The sequence below is a fragment of the Atractosteus spatula genome, chromosome 11 (genome assembly GCF_055471065.1).
Source record: "Atractosteus spatula isolate fAtrSpa1 chromosome 11, fAtrSpa1.hap1, whole genome shotgun sequence".
Lineage (NCBI taxonomy): Eukaryota > Metazoa > Chordata > Actinopteri > Semionotiformes > Lepisosteidae > Atractosteus > Atractosteus spatula.
The window spans coordinates 14,722,337-14,746,457 of record NC_142716.1 but is presented as its reverse complement, the minus strand read 5'-3'; the positions used below and the strand labels follow the sequence as shown (position 1 = coordinate 14,746,457).

At 39.5% G+C, this 24,121-nt stretch overlaps 1 protein-coding gene across 3 annotated transcripts in view; it reads left to right on the top strand.

Moving 5' to 3' along the window:
- Positions 1 to 1,744: 1,744 nt before the first annotated feature.
- The window catches only part of lrp8 (low density lipoprotein receptor-related protein 8, apolipoprotein e receptor), a 127,725-nt gene continuing 105,348 nt past the window's right edge, over positions 1,745 to 24,121 (top strand). For all 3 annotated transcript variants that reach the window (XM_088927850.1, XM_088927849.1, XM_088927848.1), the window contains exons 1-2: positions 1,745 to 1,889; positions 2,876 to 2,995. In XM_088927850.1, coding sequence (XP_088783976.1) covers positions 1,823 to 1,889; positions 2,876 to 2,995 — 187 coding nt within the window. In that variant the 5' untranslated portion in view covers positions 1,745 to 1,822. The remainder of the gene's footprint in view (positions 1,890 to 2,875; positions 2,996 to 24,121) is intronic.

The following is a 24,121-nucleotide window of genomic DNA, read 5'->3' as shown; positions in this document are numbered from 1 at the left end:
CCAAGCTGTCTTACCTAAAGAAGACTGTTTTACCTCTCCAAAGACCACATTTACTAGTTATGGGATAGTTAGGGATGAACTCCTCCCCCCTCAAAAAAGTGCCTAAGTGGACTAACTTGTACACACCTGTAAACCCAGACAATACACTTACCTGCACACTTACCAGGTTCAGTTCCTCGGGTGCTACTATATCTGTGTGCAGGTTGTATGCTCTAACCATGTTTGTGTGGGTTTCCTCTGGGTGCTCAGGTTTCCCTTTTTTCCTTTTTCCACAGTCCACACACATTGGTGGGTTAATTGACTTCTGTAAAATTAGCCCTGGCGTGTGTGTCCTGCGATGGACTGGTGCTCTGTCCAGGGTGTATCCTGTCTTGTGCCTGGTGATTGCTGGGATGGGCTCTGCCAGAGCTCTGTGACCCTGTATTGGGTAAAGCAATGATTGTACTTCAATGGTTTCGACTGATTGGCAGACAGTGTTCAGATCATGAAATTACACTTTATTTAAATTGATACGAGGTTATCCTTACAAGTGGAATAATTCTAATGAACAATATTACACTGATACTGAAGCTTTGCATACCCCCCCCCCCCCCCCCCCCCACAGTAAACACATTAATAACCTTTGGAAAACAATTAAATCAATAAGAATTAAATGCCATTATTCACCAGCGGCCCCACTGCATAACGGATCAGTGAGAAATTGGAAAGTGAGAAATTACTTCCCCAGAAATGAGAAGATGCTTAAGGTAGGCCACACTGTACAAGCCCAGTCAGAGTTATGAGCCACCAGGGTTATGAACCTTCTCTCACACACTGTGCCCGATGATCTTTAGTTACAATTTAGGAAAGAGTTTTGCTTAAAGTCTAACCTGAAAGATGACATGTTCACTGCACAGTAGCCCCAGTTACCCTGATGGGGGTATTTGAAGATTCTGGCCCAGAGGGAAGAGTGCCACCTACTGGTCTACCAACACTGCCCCCAGCCCCCCTCCCAGTACCCAGTACTAACCTGGCCCAAGCTTGATCAGCTTCTGAAATCCAACAGGACCAGGCTAGAATGTGGTCGCGACAAAAGACATGTTTGTGTCTCGACGAAAAGGAGGTTCTTTAAAAGAAAACGCAGGCATCCTTTAAGTGAGTTCCCATCGTTCTTTAATGGTCACATTTAAACTTATTTTGTGAAATTACTAACTGATTTGGATACAATATATAGGTTCAAACTTACGTACAATATTTAGTTTCTATAGCTATATTTTCCCTCATTTTATGCGCAGGTGTTTACACGGTCGTATTGCATATTGTTCCGACTTGTGTATATTTTTTTGTAGTAGACTCCTGTTCTCAGGTAATAGCGGTGTTAAAATTGTACGGTTACTGGTACTCGTGATTTGATTAAATTCAGTTATTAAAGGTGTAAATCGAAGAAAGGGTCGATGTCTTGACGGGTGAATAAACAAGAACAACAACAAGCCCTTGTCAAATCGTTATCAGGACCTCAGAAGCGAGTTTATTTTTCTTGCGTGCAACACAGTACATAGGTTTTTGTTACTGATGTATCCAAATGGTTCATTACATCCTCTGTCAATTTATTCCGTCTGTAAGAGGTCGTGAATGCGGGTCGTCTCGTCGGCTGTATAGTCTGATGCATATTTTTTGCTACAGTGCATTACTGCAGGCAGAATCCCGCCCATAATCGTCATCGTCACTGATTCAAATTGCTAGTGGAGCAGGATGCACACAGCAGCTCAGTAGCTTTTGCTAGAGAAAGGGGAACGCAAACTGCCTTTGTGTTTCGCATGACAGTATTTCACTATTGGAAGAAATGTGGACAGAAATAGGAAAGCTAATGCTGTTGCATTTGTTATTAATGGAGCTACATTTATCAAAAGGTGAGTTGATATTTCTCCTTGAACTTGGAAGCATGTGGTAGAGATCTATGATGAGAAACCAAGCTGAGCTTGTCAGAGAAGGTGAAACATGCTTTTATCGTAGTAGCCGCTTTTCGAAAGAGTCAGCGTGATAGCCGTGAATTAAAATATTTTAACTACCCGAAGCGGAATAGCTATGTTTGTACTGTGATGAGGTTTTTCTGATTCGCATCACACCAACAGTGTTCCTTACTTTAACATACATGTTTGAATGCGTGTGAATGCGTATGCGATAGGTTATATGTGTTCCTGTACTACAGTGTACAGTACGTCTGTATACATCCGTATGGAAACGTACTGTACGATTGATTCTACCAAGAAAGCACCTATAGCGATCCATAAAAAATTATGTTTGTGTAGATAGGGGGTATTATCTTTTTATTTTAATTAATATACAGTACCAGTGGTGTTATTTGAATGCATTCAGTTTTGTTCTGTTAGGTTTCTTGTGCTTGTACGAAAATACGTTAATCTATCTAACAAGTATTATAGGTCGTTGTAGCTAGTCTTTAATATTTAATATATTAAACATTAAAGTCTACTGCCTATCATTTATATATTCCTGTATGTTCAATCCACTATTTCTTAGTCTTAGAGGGTTAATGAATGAATGAATGGGTTTTCAGTTATTTCCTAATTCCTCTCTACAGGCTTGCTAGTTTAGGCAGCAGTGCATTATCTGGCGTTAGAGAACGCGTCCGATCTCTGTAAATTCCATATCCCATGCAAAAAGAAGACTTAATAAAAATAATTTGAAAGTAGTATTTATCTTTATGGTGGACTACATTTCCGGTATATTTGCGATTGCTGTATAATTCAGGAGAATTTAACTGGTAGTAAATAGCAGTAATCCAAGAGGTGCGTACTGTAAATATCCCTGGGTTTCTTTATTAATGTCAGAACATTATCCATGTATTGATTCCTTATTCTTTTGACTTCCAATGCAGGGACTAAAACGGAATGCGAAACTGGACAATTTCAATGTAAAAACGAAAGGTGTATACCCACAATTTGGAGATGTGATGATGATGACGACTGCTCGGATAACAGCGATGAAGAAAACTGTCGTAAGTTATAATACAGTAAACCGAACAGTTTTACATGAAAAGTTCAGTAACGCTGCGATGTCTTAGCACTGTGTTGGACATTTCCGATTTTGTTTAAAATCAGAACTTTTTTACTTACACATATCTGCTGTGTATCATACTTATTGAAACGTAAGTGCCAACAATTAAGCATCAAAGACTATGCTAGTGAAAACAAAGAGCACTCTGTTATTCTGCTCCTGTGCTGAGTGTCTGACTGGTCCCAATTCAACGCAGCCATGTGCTTATTGAAATGCCAGCTCACTGAAAGGAAGTTCATTGGCGGACCGCTCAGCGGCCAGGCTCATCCGTTCACAGTGTATTTGAGAAACCGGTCTGGCAGGTGTGACACAGTTACGTGTCCCCCTTTTCCTCTTTTCAGTGAGATCAAGCGGTCGAAATCTGCGCAGATTCCGTGACCTGCGCGGGAGAGGAAAACAAGTTGACCTTAAAATCGGAAGATCTGAGAATGTATTAATCTAAAATGTATTAATATCAACACAGACTTGTTAAGGGTGGATGTCAACATTATACGATCATCGGACAACAGAAAGCTAAACATAAGTTTATTATGTGAATGAATAATAAAGTAAAGTGCAACATAAGCTATGTTTTGTTGTCACTGTGCTACAGGTATCAAAATGCTACCCACGCACACTGTCCCTAATAATCTTGATCAGTGTCTTCTTTTTTTATACTTAGTTTAGTTTATACTTTAGTTTTTATACTTAGCATTTCTTTGCTTTTTGGCCCGTTATTCTCCTTATCCTGACTGTTTCTTGAAGACTGGATGGTCCGTGATGTGGAATTGAGACTAGCAGCAAGATGAGTGCTGGTTAGGAAATGATTCTTCTTGGACTTTTGGTTCATCAGCATACAGTAGCTTGTCTTTGAATTGTTTCCTCTTTTGCCTTAGTCACTTTTGTGACCAGCGCTGCTCTTGGTAGGGTGTCTCCTTAAGCAAACGACTGGCTTCTTACAGAATGTCTCATACAAAATCGCCTTGGCAGTTAATTTAGCTCCCGTTGTTCTGAAGTGCCTGCAGGTGCAGGCAGCACAAGATGGAGATGAAAGTTTAGGGTTGTCGTCCCTGTACACAAATAAGAACCACAGCAAAATCCGAAGCACAGTTGCAAAGCTCAGTATCATTCTTTTCTCCAGGGTCAGGTAACAGGTCAGGTAACCTACTTGTGAATGGTAGGTTTGGCTGCATGATAATACACACAAGGAACTGTACACCTGAATACACTAGAAAGAAGAATACCGGGTTTTAAAAAGGAAAACACTGGGCTTCTCTATCTCCTGACCTGAACTATTTTGAAGTAAGGATGAGCAGAAAAGACAACATAATTATTCGTCTTGTGATGACTTGAATGCTGTTAACAGACATATTACAGATGGTAACGATGATCCTTCTTAAATTGTGTATAAGAAGGGGGGATATTTTGTGAGTACATTTTCAAAAATACCAATATGCTAATATACCCTTCCTGTTTTACTTTTAACCCTGTTTAATTGTATTTTACTTACATTGAATAGGTGGTTGGTGGCACAATGGTTAGAATTGCTGCCAGTGGCACTGGGGCCCTGGGTTCAATTCAGGACCTGGGGTGCTTTTGGTGTGGAGTTTGTATGTTCTCCTTGTGTTTGTGAGGGTTTCCTCCACAGTCCAAAAACACACTAACCAACTGCTAGGTTAATTGGCTTCTGGGAAAACTGACAATAGGGTGATGGTGTGCGTGTCTGTGTGTGCCGTGCGCTGGACTGGTGTCCTGTCCAGGGTTTACCCTGCCGTGTGTCTGTTGCTTGCCAGGCTCCGCTATAACCCTAAATTGGCTGATGTGCTTAGTAAAAGGATGGATAGGTGACTGAACAATCTTGACTGGTTGTGCAGTCTAGTATATACAGTAGGCCTGCACAAGCTGCAGCTATATCATGTGTTTACTTCATGTCACACATTTCTGTTATATTGCACACCAATATGGTAGGAGCCAAATAAAAACTGTCCTATGTGGAGCTGGACCGATCTGACAAGTCCTCTTTTCCAAACTGTTGCACAGGTGTTTAATGCAGTATGTTTCCTTTTAATCAAAGTTAAACCGAGAGTTACTGTACAAAACGTGACTGCAGGCAAATATATTGCCTTACAAATTATTGCAAACTGAGACTTGATTTGTACTAAGTCGTTAATTGAGATGTGCATTTTGTCACCCAGGAACAGTTATCCTATTAGCATTCGTTATGGAGCTAATTGTAAAAGTAGGTATTGCGGTAGTCAATTGATTACAATCAGTGAAACGTATTTGAAGAGTGCGGCGGAGGGTGTGTTTGCGTGATGATGTTCAGCTCAGCAGGCAGGCTGGAGGAGAGCTGCTCACCCCTGGCATTCCCTCTCACCACAGTGTGTCCCACTCACAGGGATGTAACCGGGCTGTTGACTCACTTAATTGGCTTCAGGCCTTTTTTTAAAAAAATGCTTTTGAGTAATATGAAGGGCATTCTCTAAAGTCCTTAAAAGGTTTTGTTTTTCTGTTTAGACATTCCGGTTCAGTTAAGTATGCCGGCACCAGTGTATTGTAAACAACAATAACAGCAATAAGACATCCTTATGTACTGTTATTTTTTAATAAAATAATATAACAACAAGCCTTTTTTGTACTGCTTGTGACATTGTGTTTGGGGACAGCAGTAATATCAGCAGGCTTGTTATCTCTTTGTTGAATACAAGTAAATATTTGAAAAAAAAACTCTGTAGAAGCAAAGCAACGTGCAGGAAATGTCATTCTTCATTGTTTTGGTGACATGAATACACAGCATGACCATGCTCTGTGTCACTCCAATCATAGCATGGCGAGATCTGAGATTGAACTTCATAAGAAGGCCTTGTAATGCCATGAACCTAATAATGATAGATGCTTAAAGAAGAAACTTGTTTAATCTGGGTATAGGTTTACACTTGGAGGTGATGCTTCAAACACAGTTTTGTAAGCACATTAAACATATGTGGTGCTCTTCAGTTGTTTCCTGTCTGCAGTTGAAAGCAACTGGTGTTGGAGTGTTGTTGTGTTGCAGTTTATCACATCAGGGCTTGAGACTGAATACAGCTCTGGAAAGGCATACGATTGAAAGCTTTAGCTTAGCCCCACATAGGGCATTAGCAGACAGGTTGGAAATTAAAACAGAGCTAATACAGATATGCAAAAGTTGCATACTAACACCCTACCTCCCTGTGCCTAATTCCAAATAACCCTATCCTTTATGTGTTTTATTTACCTAGAATTCCTATGGAAGCAAAACAAAACTGTAATGTGTGGAACGGCATCACTGAAGTTGTTTTGCTGTCCTTAGTGTCTCTGATTAAGTTAGTCATAGTTTAAAGAAAATGTGCTGAGCAGCATATATTTCTGTTTTTGAGTTGCTCCTTGTTTTCATTACCTCACAACAGAGTGACAAAATAAGCTCCTTCTCCACATCTTCAGAAATTACTCTTAAACCGGTGGAAATGTACGGCTGTATTTGGGAAAAAGGTATCTGTTCTTCAATGCAGCAGTGCCCTGCCAGATGTCAGTAATGTGCTGTGTTGCTCACTGAGAGGATTGCTGAAACAATGTGAAGTTAATGGTAATAATTCCTAGAGATATTCTGAGTGCATTCGCACTTGCTCTCTTCCAAGTTCTCTTCATGGGAGCAGTAGGGGAGGTTTAACTGGTTGCCTGTAGAAACTGCTGTGCTAACATTGCGTGCAAAAAAGTACACTCGCACCAAGAGATTAGCCAGGGCTTTGTAGAGGGTTTGAACAGAGAGCCTAGACATTGACAGAAAATGGCTGAAACCTAGCTACAGGAAAGGGCCAGTGCCCTGTTCCTTGGACTGAAGTTGGAACAAGGCACTTTAGGGGTAGAATTAGTAAAAAAAAACATTACTCAGCATTTTTAACATTTCACATGGCATACAACAAAAACTTTTCTATTTCTGGTTTGTCCTTTACTTTCAGAGTCCCAAGCAAACAACAAAAAAAAATGCTGTATCACAAATTCTATTCTACAAACAGCGTGTATTTGTCTTCATGTTCTTCAGTGGTATAAGGCAAAATTAAATGGGTACCAGTACTTATTAAGTACTCCCCATTAATGGTAAAAATTATAGCAGTACTTGGAATATCTGCCTATTTCGTAGTTGTCTATAGTTATTATTGTTTCAGAATATAATGAATTTGTGTTTGTGGACTAAATGACTTTTATTTTTCATATTTCACCACAGCTTCTGCTTTTACCTGGCTTTACATGTTACAAATCTTTACGGGAAATCTGGTACACTCAACTTCCTCTTTATTCAGTTATATACAGTACTGCAGTGTGAGCCAGTCGTAGGAAGAAATGGGAACTCTTCTGTGTGGAAGCATCACAACAGATTTCATACAGCTCTGTGATGCTGAAGTGAGTAGCTGTAAGATTCCAATTTCAAAGTCATGAGAACCAGCTGCATAAATCTTGATGCTCTCAGATATCCTTTGAAAGAAACCGGAGCATATGTTGGCTTGAGATATTTAAGCTTGTTCCAAGTCTAATAATGGGAATACTGGGATACAGAAAATTGAAGTTGAATCTACCTGTCTTTGTATGTACAGTATATGATACATTTACAATTTGCTTTGCAATAGAATTAGTATTGGATTTTTATGATTAGCCCGTTTTTTGAATTACGTGCAATGTGGTGTAAAGTGTTGCGTGGAGTAGAGCACAGAGCTGTGGCTGCTCTGTCAAATGAGCACATGATTCACTGTGAATACCCCAGACTCAAGCAGAGAAATGTGCAACCAGCAGTTACAGAAAGGAGCTGTAACTGACATGGCCTTTACAGAAGATGTTATTTTGTAAAACACTCCACCTCCTCATCCCAGCCCTTGTGCAAGAAATGGCAGTGTCACACTTGATAGCTATAATGCATGCAAGGCTAGGCATGGCAAACCATGTTTTGCAGCAGGTGATAATGATAATTGGTCAATTACATACACAGATGATCCTTGTTTAAATAGGGATATAGGATGACTTCTTAATAAATAAATCCTTAGTTTTTTATCAGTGACACACTTAGGAAATTTAGTTTTGGGTGGATACACTTTCCTTTCAGGCGGGGTGACACTGACTTGCTGGGAAAAAAATTCACAATGAGAATGTTTTGTGCTTGATATGCGGTTTTACACAGTGTAAAGATCGCAAACGTTTATTTTTCAGTAAATGTTCTAAAAATACATATGTTGAACTAAGGCAAGTTTTTATTTTCATTAGGCTTTTTTATGTAACTTTTTTCATAACTTCTGAAATTGCAGAACAGTAACAGGGAGGAAAGTAGGAAATGATTGGTTTAATTCATGTTGTTACTATAATGGTATAGCAAAGGGTGATTTGAATCTCATTCTGGGGGATGTTTGTGCAGAGTTGGGATACCCATTTCATTGTTTCTCTGGAAGCAGCAATGAATAATTCTCACAGACATGTAGTGTGTACCTTGTCAAAAATAAGCAAAGCGTTTTACAAAGCGATGGGTCGTTCTAGAGTCTTACAGTTTGCCGGAGACCAACCCTGGACTTGTCTGTTACTTTTGCAAAGCTTTTCTGTATCGCTGTGCATACACATTTTCCCCCTCAGGTCTCCTTGTTCCCTTTGTCAAATGCAATTCATTGCTTTCACTTGATTCATTACCCTAGGTGAGTTTAGTCCCTGACTTAGAGGGGAGAGAAGTCAACAGTATGTAGTAGCAAAGAAATATCTTTGTCGGAATCTAGTTTTGCTAGAGAATAGATTCTGTCTGCCTTGTGTCTGACTGCCAGCCTAAAGTGCAGGTTCTGTAAACTTTTTATCTGTCAGTAATAATATGATTTATTTGTTTTAAGTGCTACAGGGGCTGTGGTATTTTCACATGGACCCAGTGTGGGGTGACTTGGAAGCCTAAACTGTCACGATCGTAAGCCCCTCCTCTTAAGGACGCTCCAGTCCTTTCTTGTTTACCTTTGATTTCCTGCACCTGCCTCCAGTTCCAGCCCCTTTCCTACAAAAGCCAGACGCTCCTACTAGTCTGGGCTCAGCTTTGGAAAATGGACGCCCGGAAGCTCGCCTACCAGTGGGTCCAGGAGAGGCTCGACGGCATAGGCTTCGCAATGGTGTCCTGACCATCTCGGTCCGGGGCTTGGAGCGCCTGGCTCCCTCTTTACCCCCTTTTATTCCCCTGACCCTTCGCCGGATCCCGCTCCGGCTTTTAACTCCTGTCTTGTCTGTCAAGGATGGATTACCCAGCTCTGGACATTTGCATTCCCTTGGAAATTCTTACAGACTCCCTTTGGACTTGTTTGCCTTGGCCATGCCCCCCCCGAGCACCAGCGCATCTTCGACACGCCCCCCTGTTCTTCTTCCAGCCCTGATCCTAGTCTTTTTCCCCGTGTTTCTCACTCCCCTCCGGATTCTGCCGTCTGCATAGGGTCCTGAAAAACGTTTCGTGACATAAAACTTTTGAAACTGCCTATCAAAGTGCTGTACATTTAGCACCAGAGTGGTAGATTGTATATGAGCCACAATGGCTCGTTGGGACAAAGCTTATCCTGGTTTCCACGGTGTTTAGTGAGCAGAGACTCACCCCTTGGATAAGGACACCAGTTCATGACACCACCTAGCGTCAGAAAATGCTGGTCCCCATTCATACTGGCTGGGCCCACTGGAGTAACGGGGATAACAAACCTCATTCAAGGCACAACAGCAGTGCCTGCAGTGGGGACTCAAACCCATAACCCACCTGTTATGGTCCAGAGACTTAAACCACTACACTATACTGCCTCTTAGCAAGTGAATGCCTACACAAACAACAAGCAGACTAAGAAGAGATATTCTGAAATGCAGAGGAAAAATGTATTTCTGTTAAATATTTTTAGAAATGCAGCTTTTTTGACAGTTGTACAATTGTTCTTTCTTGCCCTGGGTGCTTTTATCAATCATAAGGTTGCCATGTAGAGTCATTTTTTTGCCTAAAACTACCATGGTCTGTTAGAAGAACACACGACTGAGAAGTGGTCCAGTCTTCTGTACTAATGCATTTTGTGTCATTTTTTTACCTTTCCTATTGATTTGCATTTGAATCATTATAGTGATTTATTGCATTTTGCTTTTTGGCACAAGAATTTGTCATTTGTTTTTTATGGTCTTGTCTGTGTTTATGAGGACTGTTTGTGCTGGAAAAATTTAGGCCACTTAGGCTATGACACCAGTGAAGAAAAGGAAAGACTAATTTAGCTTTTTTCTGAGCATCGCCAGTTACTGTCAAATGCGATCATCCTGTTGTTATTAAATATTGCCTTTGTTTTTGGTTAACATAAGACATTAAATGAAATATACATAAAGATCAACCAAAGGCTATTGATTAATTAGTAGGCTGCTCAGAGAGGAACAGTTTTTCATTGGTTTTAGCTGTCAGTAATGAGGTAAGCCTTTCTGTATGTATCTGTGTCAGAGTGGCAAACGAATTTAAAATAAGATTGCTTAAAGCTGTGGTACTTATGCAGGAATCTTTTTCTCTTTTTTTCCCATTTGATCTGTACCATGCTTGACAGCTTACCAGAATCTAATCCTTTCACAGATTAGAAAATATCTTAATGTGACTCAAATTTATTTACGTTTCTGTAATCCTGCTCTTTTTTTTTCTTAACCAGTTGTCACTCTGAGCATTCAATAATGGAATACGTGTAGCGGTCCAAAAAAAACAACATTTATGAATAAAACATTTACACATTTTAGAGTATGACAAGCTTTTGCTGTCATGTCAAATAAAAAGTGTGGGTCTCAGTTGCTGTTTGGTGCTGGGTATGGGCAGCTCATTGATAGAATTAGACAATTTGTAGAGTAAAAGCAATCACTTTGATAGATTTCAGACATTTACGGTTGAAACCCGTATTCCAGTGTGTGAAATTGTTGTGGGCACAACAACAATTTGCTGGTGCTTTGAATTGCCAAAATAAAATGAATATTTGATAGAACCAGTGCATTTGGAGAATGTGTTGTTAGCCTAGCATAGCTTTCAGACCAGGTTTTCCTTAGTTTAATGAATGATCTTCGTTGTCATTAAGCCGACAATTAAGAAGGAAGCCATATGTTCAGATATTGTAGAAGAATCACACAAGGCTGTTTGACTCCATGTTGCTGTTTCTGTTTTTCTGCTTCCTGTAGTAGTTTGACTTTTTAAAATATCTTTTGAAATGGGGCTATTGCCGAACAATAAAAACTCATCACACATCCATTCACAGGCTTTCAATGGGACTTCTTTCCTTTGGAAGATTTGCGTTTCCTGGTGTGTGTAAAGCATGAGGTAAAGGCAGGCTTTGACGTGCTGTTTGTTTGTCCCAGTTATGGGGGGGATTTTGCCTTTGAATCAATTTTTATGGAATCTACAGGCAGCTTTCATATTACATGGTTGTTAAGGCTTTTTAAAGGACAGATCAATGTGGCTGGGGAAAGACGTGCGCTCTTCTGTAGCGACAGGGCTATTAATCCTACAAGGGGAGGTTGAGAGACTTCAGTGTGATCGTTTCACAAGATCTAGATGAGTTATGTGGGAATTCTAGGTAGAAAAGCTTTTTACGAAGATGTGACAAGTCTGCTTTGTAGTCCTTATTTCATGGGACAGGCATAATAACCAATGCATAGGATGAAGGAAGAGGAATGTATTAATCCTTAAACCCTGATACAGCCTCTCTAAATAGCCAAGGCTTCTTTCAAAACTGCCTGTCTCCCTCACTTTGTTAGAGAGACCAGCTCTGAGAGCACTCAGACTTCTTTATAGATGACCGGGTATCTCCCTCTCCCTTTCCTGTTTGTCCTTACATCTGTTTTGTATCCATGTTTTTGTGTTCTCACTCCGTGAACAGCTTTTGAAGCTCCTTCCTATCCCTGTTTGTACGAGTACCTCTTATATTTGCATACACATCGGCACCCTTTTTTAAAAGGAATTCCTTGTGTCGGAAGACGGCAAATTACCACATTCCCAAATCCTGGATTCAGAGGCATCAAGAAGAGAAATTGTGTTGAGTTGCAGTGATGTGTGTGTGGGTTACTATCTATATTACTATCAAAACGTCAAAACGGGACCACATCTCTGAAAATGTTACATTGTGGGGACATCTCCAGAAAATAAATGACTTTTTTGTAAACTTAATTGCATTGTAAGAAACCTTTTGGCAGAGTGACAAAACATTTGTTTTAGGGCTATTTTCCTCCTGTGTAGAGTTTCATTTGGAATGAATTTTCAGACTGGAATGGTAAATTAAAATTGAATGAGAGTCAACTGGATATACTCACAATATACAGTAGGAATACAAATACTCATGCAGATATTACTACATTTGTAAGATTAGGTTATAGGAAAATATTCTAACAAAGAGTAATTCTTTGTAATGAGAAACAGGTATTGTGGGGAATGTTGAGGCAGTTCTTAGAAGTCAAAAATACTTTTTTTTAATAATCACAATAGAGTCTGTATAATCTTAAAGTGCCTATTTGCTTTTGCTCTAATTTGATCCATTTTGAGGTTTACTCAGGTGTAGTATTGAGTAGTAAATAAAAATAGTATTGGAGTCAATGATAGGTTCTCACCAAACAAGAATACCACAGGTGTTTGAATGCATGTTTCTTTTTTGGTCTAAAAATGTTTTTCCAGAATAGTGCTATCAAGTATCTATTAACAGTTTTATGATGTGGTTTAATATCCTACAACTTCATTTAGGAGCGTTTTGGTGAAAAGGGAAAGAGGTTACTAAAGCCCTTCTGTTCACATATTAAAATTGTATATTGGCAATAAAAGGCACATAATCTCTTTAAAGAGCCTTAGTAATTTAATCCCTTGGTTTTATCCTGTCCACTGGAGTGCATATTTTTAATTTTTTCTGTTGCTATTAACGTGAATATTTAACGTGAATGAGAATAGGCATCTCTGACCCATTCTCTGCATCTGCCCATTAAACAACTCTCCCACTGGAAAACTGCATTTCTAATCGTGCCGCTGAACCCACAAAAGGAGTATGAGCAAGGAGTGTCATTAGGTTTCCTTTTTTGGTTCATGCCATCCACCGTTCTCCCTTTGAATGAGCTAAAACTTAACAATCATTCTCTAATGCCGCGTGCGGAGCAGTGGTACTGTGGCTAAGGATCTGTGCCTGTAGCTGGAAGGTTGCCACTTCAAATCTCTCCCTGTCTGTGTGTTTCATGGAGAGCAAGTTGGGGTATGCGACAATGCAAGAAATTGTACATGCTAATTAAGTGATCTTATCTTATCTTAACAAGGAAATAAGAAAATACGTAAAGGATGACATGACTCAGCCTTTACAACAGGCTCTTTCCCCTCATTTCCTGGTCAGCATGACTAAGCAGGACTGATTGCACAGGAGGCACCTCTCCTTGTCCTTGTCTAGCATTGGGAAGACCATTGTGAGAACAGAACAGAACTCAACTGAGAACAGAAATCTAACGTTTTCGGACTGGTTCGATTAATAAGGGAGCCTAAGTAGAAGCAATCTGGGCAGCTTTTTCATTAAACACAAACAGCTTTCCAACATTTGGATCCTACATCTACCCGTTCTTATTTATTGCTTTTAATTTGTTGTTTTAAAATTCATTATTGCTATGTGCATAACAGTTATTGCATGGAAACGTTCTACAAATACTTGTTATCTTGTAATGGTGAGGGAATTTAATATTTCCGTCATTGTTTCCAGGCAACAAAGCAGCTTAAAATGGATGTAACTCTATTCCAGTTGTGCCCTTTTTACCCAGGGGCATTTTTTTTGCTGTACTTTGCCCCTGTTCAGTCCTTAGCTGTCTTTCTAATGTACTTGTTCAAGGCTGCTGAGTTCAAATCCTGTTATTGTTACAGTTTATGACACTGCTGGTAGGCAGAGCTTTTCAGTTCAGCTCTCTTTGTGAGGGAGACCATTTAGAATGGGCTTGATGTTAATTTTTTACTGTTTAACATTCAGATAATTTGTTCTTTCTTCTAAGACCTTCTGATCTCTTTTAGAGTATTAGAAATTAGCAGAAACACAATGGAATGCAGAGAATTGATTTTCCCTCCCCTCTCCTCCTTCCCCAGCATTTCCTTCTAATGCTGAAACATTTGATATGGCAATTTAAGATTCGGGAGCTGAAAGGTTATTGAATTCACATTGCCTACTGCTCTCTAGAAGAAGGTGTAAAATTATGAATTCTAATTTTTTACACAGTTAGTGTCAAGGGATTGTCTGCCTAGTCTGTGATGATAAATCCTCCTTAAAAAATGCATCTCTGGAACCACCTTGCCTGTTGCTTCTCAGTACATGGATAGAGCACAACAACTCATTGCTAATTGACCTAAGCACTGCAGAGGTTTGTCAAAAATGGCCTTTGGCAGCACAGACTTCTTTCCTCTGCAGAGACTGTGCTGTTAGTGGCGTACCATTGAAAAGACCTGAGGCCTGCTTTGGGGATCACTGGTATTAACCTTTCCAAATAAATAATTCTGAACCCTGAAGGAAAACTGGTGATAAACTGCTGATAGGTGCATCGATCCACTGTGTGTAGCAGAAGGGCCTCTTCTCAGTTCATTTTGCGTCTGATTTTTGTTGTGCTCCAAAGTATAAGGTTTCCAGCTGTGTTCTTGTGTGACTGATTCATCCATCTACAAATGTGAAGTGTTTTCTTAGAAGAAAATAAATACTCAAGCTCAGGTTCAATATATGGTACTGATGTGTTATTACAGCTGCCCGGGACACTAAAGTTTATAATAAGGGAGGAAGCATGTTATAACTGATATTTCTGGAAAACCTGCATCTTCACACTTTTTTACATTTGTGTTCGAAGTCTATAATAAGGGAGGAAGCATTTTATAACTGGTATTACTGGAAAACCTTCAAACTTTTTGACATTTGTATCCAAAGTCGTTTCTACTGCAATGTGCAGAATTGCTGGGAAAACCTTTGCAATCTTAGTGGAGCTGTAGCAGTAATTCCACTAAGATCTGAAAGAATAAGAATGCCTGAAAATATGAAGGAAGAGTGTTATAACATTTAGAATATTTGTTTTATCAATCATTTTAGCTATTTTATTATCACTGAGGTTTTTTTTATCACTTTGATCAGATCACTTGCTCTACCAGTCCGAGCTCTTTCATCGTTGTTGAAGTTGACATGCTTCAGAGTAGCATAGCAGTCATATGCCTATATAGAATAGTTCTAATCTTACTAAAGAACAAAATGTTTGTACAAACATGAACACACTTAGCATATGCAAAGAAAACACAATTTCAAGGAATTCATCATGTGTGCTGGGTTATTTGCAGTTAGTATCGTCTTGGGTTTAGTGTGTTTCAGTGTTAGGTCATTTTTATGGATAAAATACAAGGCTGAATCTCATTTTACCTTGGCAACACTATATTTGTGGGCCCTTAGGATTTGCATATTCCAGTATAATGAAGTCACTGTAGTAGTAGTGAGTGATAGTTTCTATAAAATTATGTTTGCTGTAGGAAACATGTAGAAGTACACATATCAATCCTGTAACAGGGCAGCACTGCCATTTTAATATCCTTCCAAGTTCTTATTGCACCTGACTCAGTCTCACCGGTTACTTTCCCAAGACAAACTGGCAGTGTACAGCCTTATTTTAACAAATAAGTTACCCAGTGGGTCAGTCTAGGTCTCACAGAGCTCCCCATTTCTTCGTTTTTTTTTTGTTCTCACTGATTTCTTAATTACTGGACTAATTTAAAACTTTGGTTAGTTATTTTATGATATCAAGTTTACAAACATACCAGTGCCTTTGTATCCTGACAAAGCAAAGCAGTTTCATGGCATAGAGGGTGGTTATGATCCACTTCAGATATTTAATGTGGTCAGCACTGGTTAATTTGAAGTGAAGGTTGTCCCGCACTTATGCCTGCAAGGAAGCAGAATTGTACTTGAATTGTACTTGGAGCCATCCAAGAAAAGTCCGCGTTTGCTTGTTGGAGGAAAGATTTAAGGTGATATCAGGCTCAAACCTGTTTGAATTAGCCACTCATAAAATCCCTGGGCTCTCAAGTGATATGCCAGGAACTACCTGCCTGTCATTAGAAAATCAAACAAGAGCCTCCGATGATGGTTGAATAACTTCACATTCTCTGCATTCGTTAAGGATTGCTCTGTGAAAGAAATCGACAAAAAAGTCTTGTTCATGTAAGATAATGCAGCGGGCATAAACTGAACTTACCGGGTTTGCTTAAAAAATGTTCAGGTTGTGTCCTTGGCTATGTATTTATGTGGGAAAATATAGTTCCGTTTAAGTCCTTCTGATTTATGTCATATGAGAGGTCAGTTGGATTAAAGTCCAGAAAGCCTGTAGGAGGAATAAAGGATGTAAATTTAGAATTACTAGCAATTTTATTTTTACATACCCATCCAGTTGCCTTTTGTCTTAAGATTGCACTGTGGCAGCAGTGTTCAGGATAGAATGGGAATATTCTATATATTTGGCTGGTGCAAAAATTTAGATGCTTATTTTTGTTAGAAGTGTTTTCAATCAGATGCAATGTCTCCTAATAAAAAAAATGTTTGTGGTTCTATTAGCAAGCAGCACCATTTGAAGTTACACCTTGAACATTGTTGCTGGAAATTGAATTGTTTCATACTATTCAGGACATTGCCATTTTATCTTACTGGAACGTTTGTAATGAAGGGTCACATACATGTATGTAAACAAGTTCTGGCTGGCTGAAAGTAACACAATGGAATGGAAATGCCAAGATTGTCTCCCCTGAGAATAAGTGAAAATGAAAGATGAAAGTTATTTCTGTTTATTTATATGGGTATGATCAATTTGCTCTCCTGGACAATGCAAATTAGAGTAAAAATCCCCAGCAATTACTGGCATAATTCATTACCTTTTATTTCTCCTTCTGCTGCACCACATAAATATTAAATATTTCACATTATCATTCTGTCAGAAGACCTAGAAACTAATTTTTGATAATTATTTTGTCAAGGTATATCAGTTACTCTGCTGTAATGAATTTCACCAGGAATCAAGTGTTTTAGAGGGTAGCCTCAATTATTATTTTAATATTATTTTATAATAATTTCTAATTGTTTTCTTGTAATCTACAACTTGTTTAAATGACTTTTATGTTCAACTGTCGTAACTCTTTAGAAATGTAAGTTTGAGTTTGATGTCAAATGTTCCTCAGTTAGAAATATATATATAGAGAGAAGAAATATATATATGTATGTATTGAGAAGTGATCCCTAATGTCACATCTTTCAGACAGGCTTCTATATCTCTGAAGAAGATACGTGCTGAATGTTGACCTCACTGAATTTCACTAAATATTCTACAAATGCTTATGGTGTTTGAGGTTAATGAAATACCCCGAAGCAATATCTAAAAGTCATCACTGGGGAAAGAAGACAACAAACAGTAAAGCTGTCTGGGAGTCAAAAATAGGTTGGGAAATTAATGCAGGACTGACCTCGCGCCATGTGCTATTTCTGGCAGTTTTTGCTACATTAAGTGGTGAAAACCGAAGCCTAATTGAGCACTAAAGTCCTGGCCTAATTTACAAACCTAAGGACAGGCGGTTAGAATTGTGTAAGAGCACTGCTTTCCTTCTGTTCGCTACAGGGAAGCTCTTCAAAGAGCAATGTGCAATCACACAGCTGAGGTGGTCATCAGGCGTCTGTGGAGGGGACTGTGCTCGTTCATGAAGCAGCCTGTGGAAAATAAAATACCTCCGTCTCGTTAATCTGTAATTATGGCTGCTGTCTGTCCAGCATGGTGAATCCACCCTGGACCAAGGAATTCTCTGTAAGAGATTTTTCTTCCATGGGGGAAAAAGAGGCAACTTATCTAAGTGATACTAATTAGCGTAAAGTTTATAAACCACTTAGCACATTACTCATTCCCAGAAGAACAGTGACTGCGGGCGAGCCTATTATGCACTGACTGTTGAATGTAAAAACATTTTTCTAATGTAAATTCATAATTTTCACTTTCTTGATGGTAAACACTAGGGATGCACACAAGGACTGGGTATTATACTGGTTCCATCTGAATGTTTTCATGCTGTTACTTTATTATGCAGTTTGGTTCATGTAAAAATGTTACACTTGTCCAAAGTTGGGTGTATGTGTATGTGAGCAGTCCCAGAAGATAAAATAACAGCGGTTGAAGAATCTTTGACAGAACAGGCTCTCGCCTTGTTCCATCAATACCCATTATCATCAACTCTAGTTAAAAGGGATATTAGACAATAAGTCATTTAGGGAAACCTTACTGAGTGAAAGGTACAGTAACTGAAGAGCACATTACTGAAAGACCTGCTACCATCTCTTAGCAAAAAATATCAAAATGTACGCTTACATCACCATGTTCTGTTCGAACAGGAGGAAAATTATATAATCCTTGAGCTCAAGTAAGTTAGGCCTCATAGTCTTAAAAGCCTCAGTGGCTTATTATTTCAACTTATTTTCTTTCTTTTGTCTCCTACTGTTCTAGCTTGCATTGTTGACAAAAAATGCAACTGGCAGTTATTTTTGTATTTTCTGTCCATCGCATCTGGAATGTCTGATTTGTTTTTTAGCTTTTTGGCTGTAACTGCTATACCTCACTGAGAGAACGCAGAGCTATTCCTCTCCGGCATGCCTACCTGTCAGAATCATTTGTCACTTGACGTTCTGCTGCTATATATAGTGCTGCTGCTATAGTGCTGTTGATTCTGATTCTGATTCTGATATGGGAGGCTGATCATGGGTAGAAGTGGTGTGTCTCTTGCGGGTCTCAGGAGATGCTGTTGCTCAGGATGTCCCTGACTATGTGACACTTGGGCCAGTTGTGTGCTGTGGTTTGGAGAATCCCAGTCATAGTCAGACAATGACATGACCCAGACTTTTAAGTAGTTAAGGGCATAGACACCATTCCAGAAACATAAACAGCTGAAGAAAGTAGAACTGTTGCCAAGCAGTGGTTTTGAATGGTTTAAAACTGGCCAGACTGTGGGTTATAGGAAAGCAATTCAGTGTATTACAAGCTTGCTGTGAAGGTCAGGGTTGTGGTGAACTCCAGCGAAGATAATAAAGGCTTTATCGTAGAAAACACATTTATAACACAATCAAATTTTAAACAGGATATAGAATGTGAGGTGACATTTCGAAGCCTCAGATGGTAATATTTGTGTTACATTATTTAGTTTAGGTTTGTTTTTAATAGCATTGGAAACTATATTGGATCATCTGTAATTGTGTTCAAGCATCTGGGCTGGTTTTATTAGATCACAATTTCATTGAATTGACTTTTGAGATTTTCTACCACTATATCCAAAACAGGCATTTCCCTACAGTCAGAGATTTTTGGCAGATTAATACATTTTTTTTTAAATATCTTCATGGGAGATAGTATTGCTTTTTATGTGGCGAATTGTGGTCAAAACAACAATCTGCTGGCTTTTTTATACAGTAACTCTTTTAATATTCTGAGTATATTAGCCAGGCGGAATATGTCAGCACACATTTCCCTTGTTGGTAATGGTAAACGTCATGCTTGTCTGAAATTTAAATTAAATTAATGTGCTGTTAAAAACTATTGAAACTCAGAATGAGAGCCTCAGCCCGAGTCACTGAATATTTTAATACTATGACATATTAAACACTCTGACCTTTACCTTGATTTGTCTAATTGAGCTGCTAGTTCAAAATGATTCTGTTCTGGTTTATAAACATCTGACATCAGAGAGTGGAAATGGAGGTTAAGTATAAAACATTTCTACATGGACAGACGAAAGTGCTAAGGTTGAAAAATAATGATTTCAGTACTGGATATTCATACTCCCTCCCCGCAGGTTATCACTGAACATTTGACCTAGAAGAGCTCCCTGCTTCTCTGCAAGAGGTCACAAGGCAGAGTTCCTATAATGGGATTGATTGCGTTTTATTTCTCCTTGATTTTTGCCAGTTTCAGCATTTCCAGCCTGAAACCAGTTAAGCAATATTGGCCAGTGAGGATGAAGCCTCACGGTGCCATGAATCACTGAAGGACATCATGACAGAGTGTGCAGTGTGTTACACTATCACGTGGGCTTCAGCAGCACATTTGGTTAACTGTACATGCTGTGCTACAGCTGCCCAGCGTGTTGAACCTCCTGGTTCTTTGGAGGAATTTGCTTCATTTCAAACCCCGAGTCCCAGAGGAGGTTGAGCACTCTCTTAATGAGTCGTTCTTGCCACCAGTTAGATATTGGCTGTGCTCTCACTCTCTTTCTACATTCAGCTGTTTGTCAGCACGTGGAGACAAGTGAGCCGAAATCCTACAGTGAGCCGTTGAAGCTCCTGCCCGTGAGAGCGAAAATTGAGCGGCACACATGTGTCTGAGCCTGTGTGATACAGTGCCAAAAGTCACTTCCCTCGGAGAGCGTGGGGTCTGCTGTCCCACCGGTTTGTATCTTGCAAGTGTGTGAGCCAGCGAGAGAGAAAGAGCGAGTGTGGAGTCAGTGCTGGGGAAAGGGTATCCTCTTGTGTGTAAGGAAGTGGGTGAACTGCTGAAGCCTATTGATTTCTAAAGTTTGCAAGCCACTCATTTGCAGAGCCTTTGCTGGATGATCGCTGTGTATGTTTAGTAAGCGCTCAGATTTGTTGTTCACAACCACAGAAATCAGAGACTGCCAATAGGCTTTTGGACTATAAGAGTAAAATCATTCTGTCTTGTTACCTGCAAGCTCCATGTGAAAAAAAACCCCAGACCTGGAGGTACCTGTATAGATAATCCTATTTATTGGATCCATTGTGTCCTTTGCCAATGCAGCCTTTCACTTAGCACGTGGATAGAATATTCCCTTGTTTAATATACTTAGGTATTGTGCCATGACAATGAAGATGCTGAGCTGAGAAGGTGACAGACTTTATATTCTGGTCACCATCGCACCATAGTGTGGTTGTGTACTTAGAAATTAAGAGAACTTGCAAGAGCAAGAAACTGGAAGTGTTGGGTTAAGGAGTTCACGCAGAAGGGTTTAGTCATGAATATTTCATCTTTGCACAGTACATTAAAATGAGTGAAATGCCATTTCAGAGTGTTGCAAGGTAACCAGTCATTGGTGTTGTTGTGTGTGATTAATTCATTTGGATTTTTCACATATTAAATCTATTATAAGGAAGAGAGGGTTTTGTTTAGGTCCATAAACAACAATTTCTGTTGATTTCGTGTTTTTGGAAGTAATGTGCCCACAGATATCCCAGACAAGATTTAGGGCTGTTTTGTTTTTCAGTACTTCCTTACTGGAGGGATTTTATAATTAAGGTAAGAAGGCTGAGGCCCCGCTAATGAAACTGTCATCACTTGCGGTCACATCCACTGCCCTGGGGAAAACGAAACCTGTTCCATCTGGAGGACCCATCCCCTGGCAAAGACTAGAAAGCAAATACAGAATCGCAGAGTTTGCCAGCGCGGTTGTCTGAAGGGCACCCCCTGCTCTGCTTTTCATCTGGCTTCACAGCCAGAGGGTGTTTTTTGGCACTGTTCTTCTTAATTCTGCCTTCCCAGCTGTTCGTTGACTTTGTCATCGTGTGGCCGAGGAGCCATCCAGTTTCATGCCATTGCAAAAAATCTCGGCTTGGTCTGCTACCTTAAACGTGCCCCCCAGAAATTCTTCTGGAATGGCAAAGGGGAAAAACAAAATGTCACTGGGCTTCAGAATTTATATTTGGGTGAAAGAGTTCTGCTACTGTGTACAGTTGAACATTTCCTACTAGAGGGCTTTTGGAAGCACGACTTTTGGTGACCCAGTTTGCTTGACTTCTCATACTCCTTTCCATTGTTGTTTTAATAATATGTTTCTCTGGCAAGCTGAAATCATGGCTCATATCTGTGCTCGCTGGTACTTCTTTTCGCTGTCAGTGAGTTCTCCCTTCCTGTCATCTCAAGGTGGCAAGACAAAAGGCCCACAGTGTACCCAGAACGTAACCTTGTGACCTGGAAGAGCAGCAAACCATCTGTTAGGTGGCAGAAACTGCATTAGCATGCACATTATCACTGTAATTAACTCATTTCTGCTACGCTAATACCGGTTGGTTCTTGAGTTGCATAATGGATATTTTCTTAAATGGAAGTTAAAGCAGATTTTCAGTGTTCAATTTTTATTCAAAAGACTTCAACTTAATTGCAATTCCCTGCTTTTTTTCCCTGACAGAAATAACAAGTTATTTCCCTTTTAGATCTTAAAAGTAGTTGTATTCCTGTTCACCAGAAGACTCGGTTCTTATGGTGTGATCTTTCCAGGGATCTTAAGATTTAAAGTTTTGCAATCCAGGTTGGAACGCACTTACTGTATGATGTACTGTAAGATGGCCTCAGTTCCTCATTGCTAGTTATCTTACTTGAACTGTTTCCTGCCTCTCTGCTTCTCCGTATCCCTCATAACTCAGTTACAAACTTCTTTATTGGATACTTAGTTTCTTGTTTGTTAATAAAACTGTATTTTCTAGTGGAAAATTGAATGTTAGATTAAGTCAAAAGTGAATACCTTTACTTTCCGCTTTTCAGCATTTTAGTATTAGATGCACAGCTATTAAAATAATAAGACACTGGACTTTTAAATGGAAGAGTTTCTCATAAATTATTTGTTTTCCTATCCAACATGTCTGATTGCTGAACAATTTCAGTTTTTTCCACCTGCTGACAGCTAATAGCAGCACAGTGTTATTAAGACTCATGCCACTTTTCATTTTGAAAAGCGCCAGCACTAACAAAAAAAAATAATTCTCTCTCTTTAGTAGGGATGTAGCCGAGTGTAACAAAAAGAGTATATTAGGTGATATGAGACTGTGGGGGTTTTAGGATTAAAGCCATTTCACACGGGCGAAATATAAATAGCAAATTAATTAAATTTTCACATTGAACAGATAAGCTCCTTGTCCCCTGGGCCGACTCATAACGCGTTTAACAGATGTCATAGTTGTTGTTTAAACAAAACAACAAACTTTATTTAAGAACTAAGTTTTTAGTCAGAAGGAACAGCTATCTCTATAACTCAGAAGGAGAGATACAAAAATTAACCCTTTAAAATTGAAGGACTTAGTTTTCAGTACTTTGACTTTAATTTTAGTTGAAGTCCCAGTGTGACACTGTGTCCCAATGTGGAAATCTCCTGAACTGGCTTTCAGTGTTTCAGAAAAGCATAACCCTTCATGGGGAGCTTAGCATTCTCAGCGTTCTGGCTCTGGGGTTCTGGGTTCAGTTATGGATCTGGGGTGCTGTCTGTCTGGACTTTGTATGTTCCCTCCCCTGTTTGTGTGGGTTTCCTCTGAGTGCTCTGGTTTCCTCCCACAGTCCAAAAAAAAAGATACTGGTGGGTTAATTGGCTTCTGGAAAAAATTAGCACCAGTGTGAGTGTGTGCGTGTCTGTGTTTGTATCTGTGTGAGCCCTGCAGTGGACTGGTGTCCCATCCAGGTTGTGCCCTGCCTTGCCCGTTGCTTGGTTGCTTGCCAGATAGGCTCTGGTATGTTAGAAAAAGGGAGGAATGGGTGACCCTTCATTTGACCCCTGCTGCTGAATTGTCTTCTGTAATCCCAAATGTGGTTGTTCTATATTTTGGGAATGTACTGTAGGAACGCTGGAGGTGATTAAAGACTGCATGTCATCTGCTTGTGCTGCTGCAGGAACCTGTGCTCCCTCGGACTGGGGCGAAAGCTAGGATTGCAGGATAGAAGCTGAGGAACCCTGGATGTGGAAGGAATTTTCCATTTTACTTAATGTGATTTACTTGAAGATGATGTTTGATCACATTAATGGTAGACAAGAAAATGTGTGATGCATTTTTGTTACATGTACACTTTAACTAAGTGTGATATAAACCAATTTTTACCAGTGATTGTTGTTAGAATTGATCATATATTGGAGTACAGATGTCTCAGATGTACAGGTATGTAATGATATATAATGTATATAAAGATACATACATTTTATATATATAATGATATATAATGACTTGGAACTCCTCTTAGTTATATGTTAGCCTTTGTTGAGCTACACAAGAACAAAACAACAAAGAGATTAGTTAGTAGATTAGAGAGCGACTAC